Here is a 1,771-nt window from a genome sequence, read left to right as displayed (position 1 = left end):
AAGGTGTGTTGCATGATCGTTCTCAAACTTCGAGTACACAAGAATGTCATCAATGAATACAATTACAGACTTATCGAGCACCGAATGACATACTCGATTCATTAAGTCCATAAACGCAACTGGGGCATTTGTGAGACAGAAAGGCATCACCAGAAATTCATAATGCCCATATCTCGTACGAAAAGCAGTCTTAGGTACATCCTCCTCCCGTACCTTTAGCTGGTGATAACCTGATCTGAGATCAATCTTGGAGAAGAACCTTGCACCTTGAAGTTGATCAAACAAATCATCAATACAGGGTAACGGATACTTATTCTTAATTGTTACCTTATTTAGCTCACGATAATCGATGCACATCCTGAAAGATCCGTCTTTCTTCTTGACAAACAACACCGGAGCATCCCATGGTGAAGTGCTCGGTCGTATGAAATCTTTATCCAATAACTCTTGTAGTTGATCCATCATTTCTTTCATTTCTGGAGGCGCTAGACGATAAGGAGTCTTCGCTATTGGTGTTGCACCCGGTATCAAATTGATTCTAAACTCCACTTGCCTATCTGGTGGCAATCCAGGCAAGTCTTTAGGAAACACGTCCGGGTATTCACATACTATTGGTACATTGTCCAGAGTCTTCTTCTTAATCTCCTTTGTTGAATCTAGGACATACGCTAAGAAAGACGAGTATCCTTTAGTTAAATAATGTCGAGCCTTGAGTACGGAGATTAATTTAAGGTCGATCACTCGTCGTTCACCGTAGACATATAAGAATTCTCCATTTTCCATCGGAATTTGTATCAAATGATTTCTGCTCGGTTCTTCGTCAACCAATTCATACCAATTACCACATCAAAGTTATGAATATCCATTTGAATCAAATCGACCGTGAACTCATGGTCATCTAAGTCTAATTTACAGTCTTTATAAACTTTATCAGCTACGAGTGTTACTCCGTTCGCAGTCTCGACATTAAAAGGTTTTTCAAGCATGATTGGCACAGAATCGAGGTACAAAGTATAATAAATTGACACAAAAGAATTTGTGGCTCCCGAGTCAAATAAAATGCATGCAGATCTATCATTGAGAAGGAAAATACCTGTTATGACGTCCGGTTCCTTCATTGCCTCCTCTACTGTGATTTGAAAAGCACTGGCTCGTGCCCTGGGCACCTCCTCCTTTTGGGTTGAAGTACCCACTCTCTTTGGTTGTTGTACCGAGGCTTTGCTTTCATCTTTTCTTATAACGGGACAATCTTTAATACGATGCCCTAACACTCCACAGGAAAAGCATGCAAGATCTCTCTGGGGACAATTCATCCTAACGTGACCCGCTTCACCGCAACAAAAGCATTTAATGACAAATCTATCTGTATCACACCAGCCTTGATGTGTCTTTCCGCACCTCCGACAGTCTCTTGGTGTGCTCGACTGAAGGCTAAATGCCTGAGAGGATACACGTGGGGTACTCTAAGATTGAATTCTCCTCTGGTTGGAAAATTGAGAGAACCGCTGTGTTGGGGTAGACATCATCCTGTCAGTTCGCGGACGTTTCGACATCGGTTCATTTTCATCAGGAAAGGATAATTCATACTCACAATGTCGTGTGTATTCGACTATCTTGCTAAAACTGGAACCATCACGACTTACCACAAAACTTCGAATCTCCTTCCGTAGTCCTCCAATGAAATGTTCGATCTTATCCTGTTCGGAGCTCAGGAATCGTTGTGCGAATCGTGCCTTCTTGTTGAATTCAGTTTCATAATCAAGTATAGTCA

At 41.6% G+C, this 1,771-nt stretch overlaps 1 protein-coding gene across 1 annotated transcript; it reads right to left on the bottom strand.

The window, feature by feature from the left end:
* Nucleotides 1-794: 794 nt before the first annotated feature.
* On the bottom strand, nucleotides 795-1,313 carry LOC112503586. The gene has a single exon (XM_025107600.1). The coding sequence runs from the start codon at nucleotides 1,311-1,313 to the stop codon at nucleotides 795-797; it is 519 nt and encodes a 172-aa protein (XP_024963368.1).
* Between the last annotated feature and the right edge of the window lie 458 nt (nucleotides 1,314-1,771).

The sequence above is a fragment of the Cynara cardunculus genome, unplaced genomic scaffold, assembly GCF_001531365.2.
Source record: "Cynara cardunculus var. scolymus isolate 2C unplaced genomic scaffold, CcrdV1 Un_Scaffold_3312, whole genome shotgun sequence".
Classification (NCBI taxonomy): Eukaryota; Viridiplantae; Streptophyta; class Magnoliopsida; order Asterales; family Asteraceae; genus Cynara; species Cynara cardunculus.
This window is presented reverse-complemented; position numbering and strand designations above follow the sequence as displayed.

Excerpts from the sequence above, each read along its gene's own strand:
- LOC112503586 (XM_025107600.1), bottom strand. The coding sequence starts at position 1,313 with ATGAATTGTCCCCAGAGAGATCTTGCATGCTTTTCCTGTGGAGTGTTA.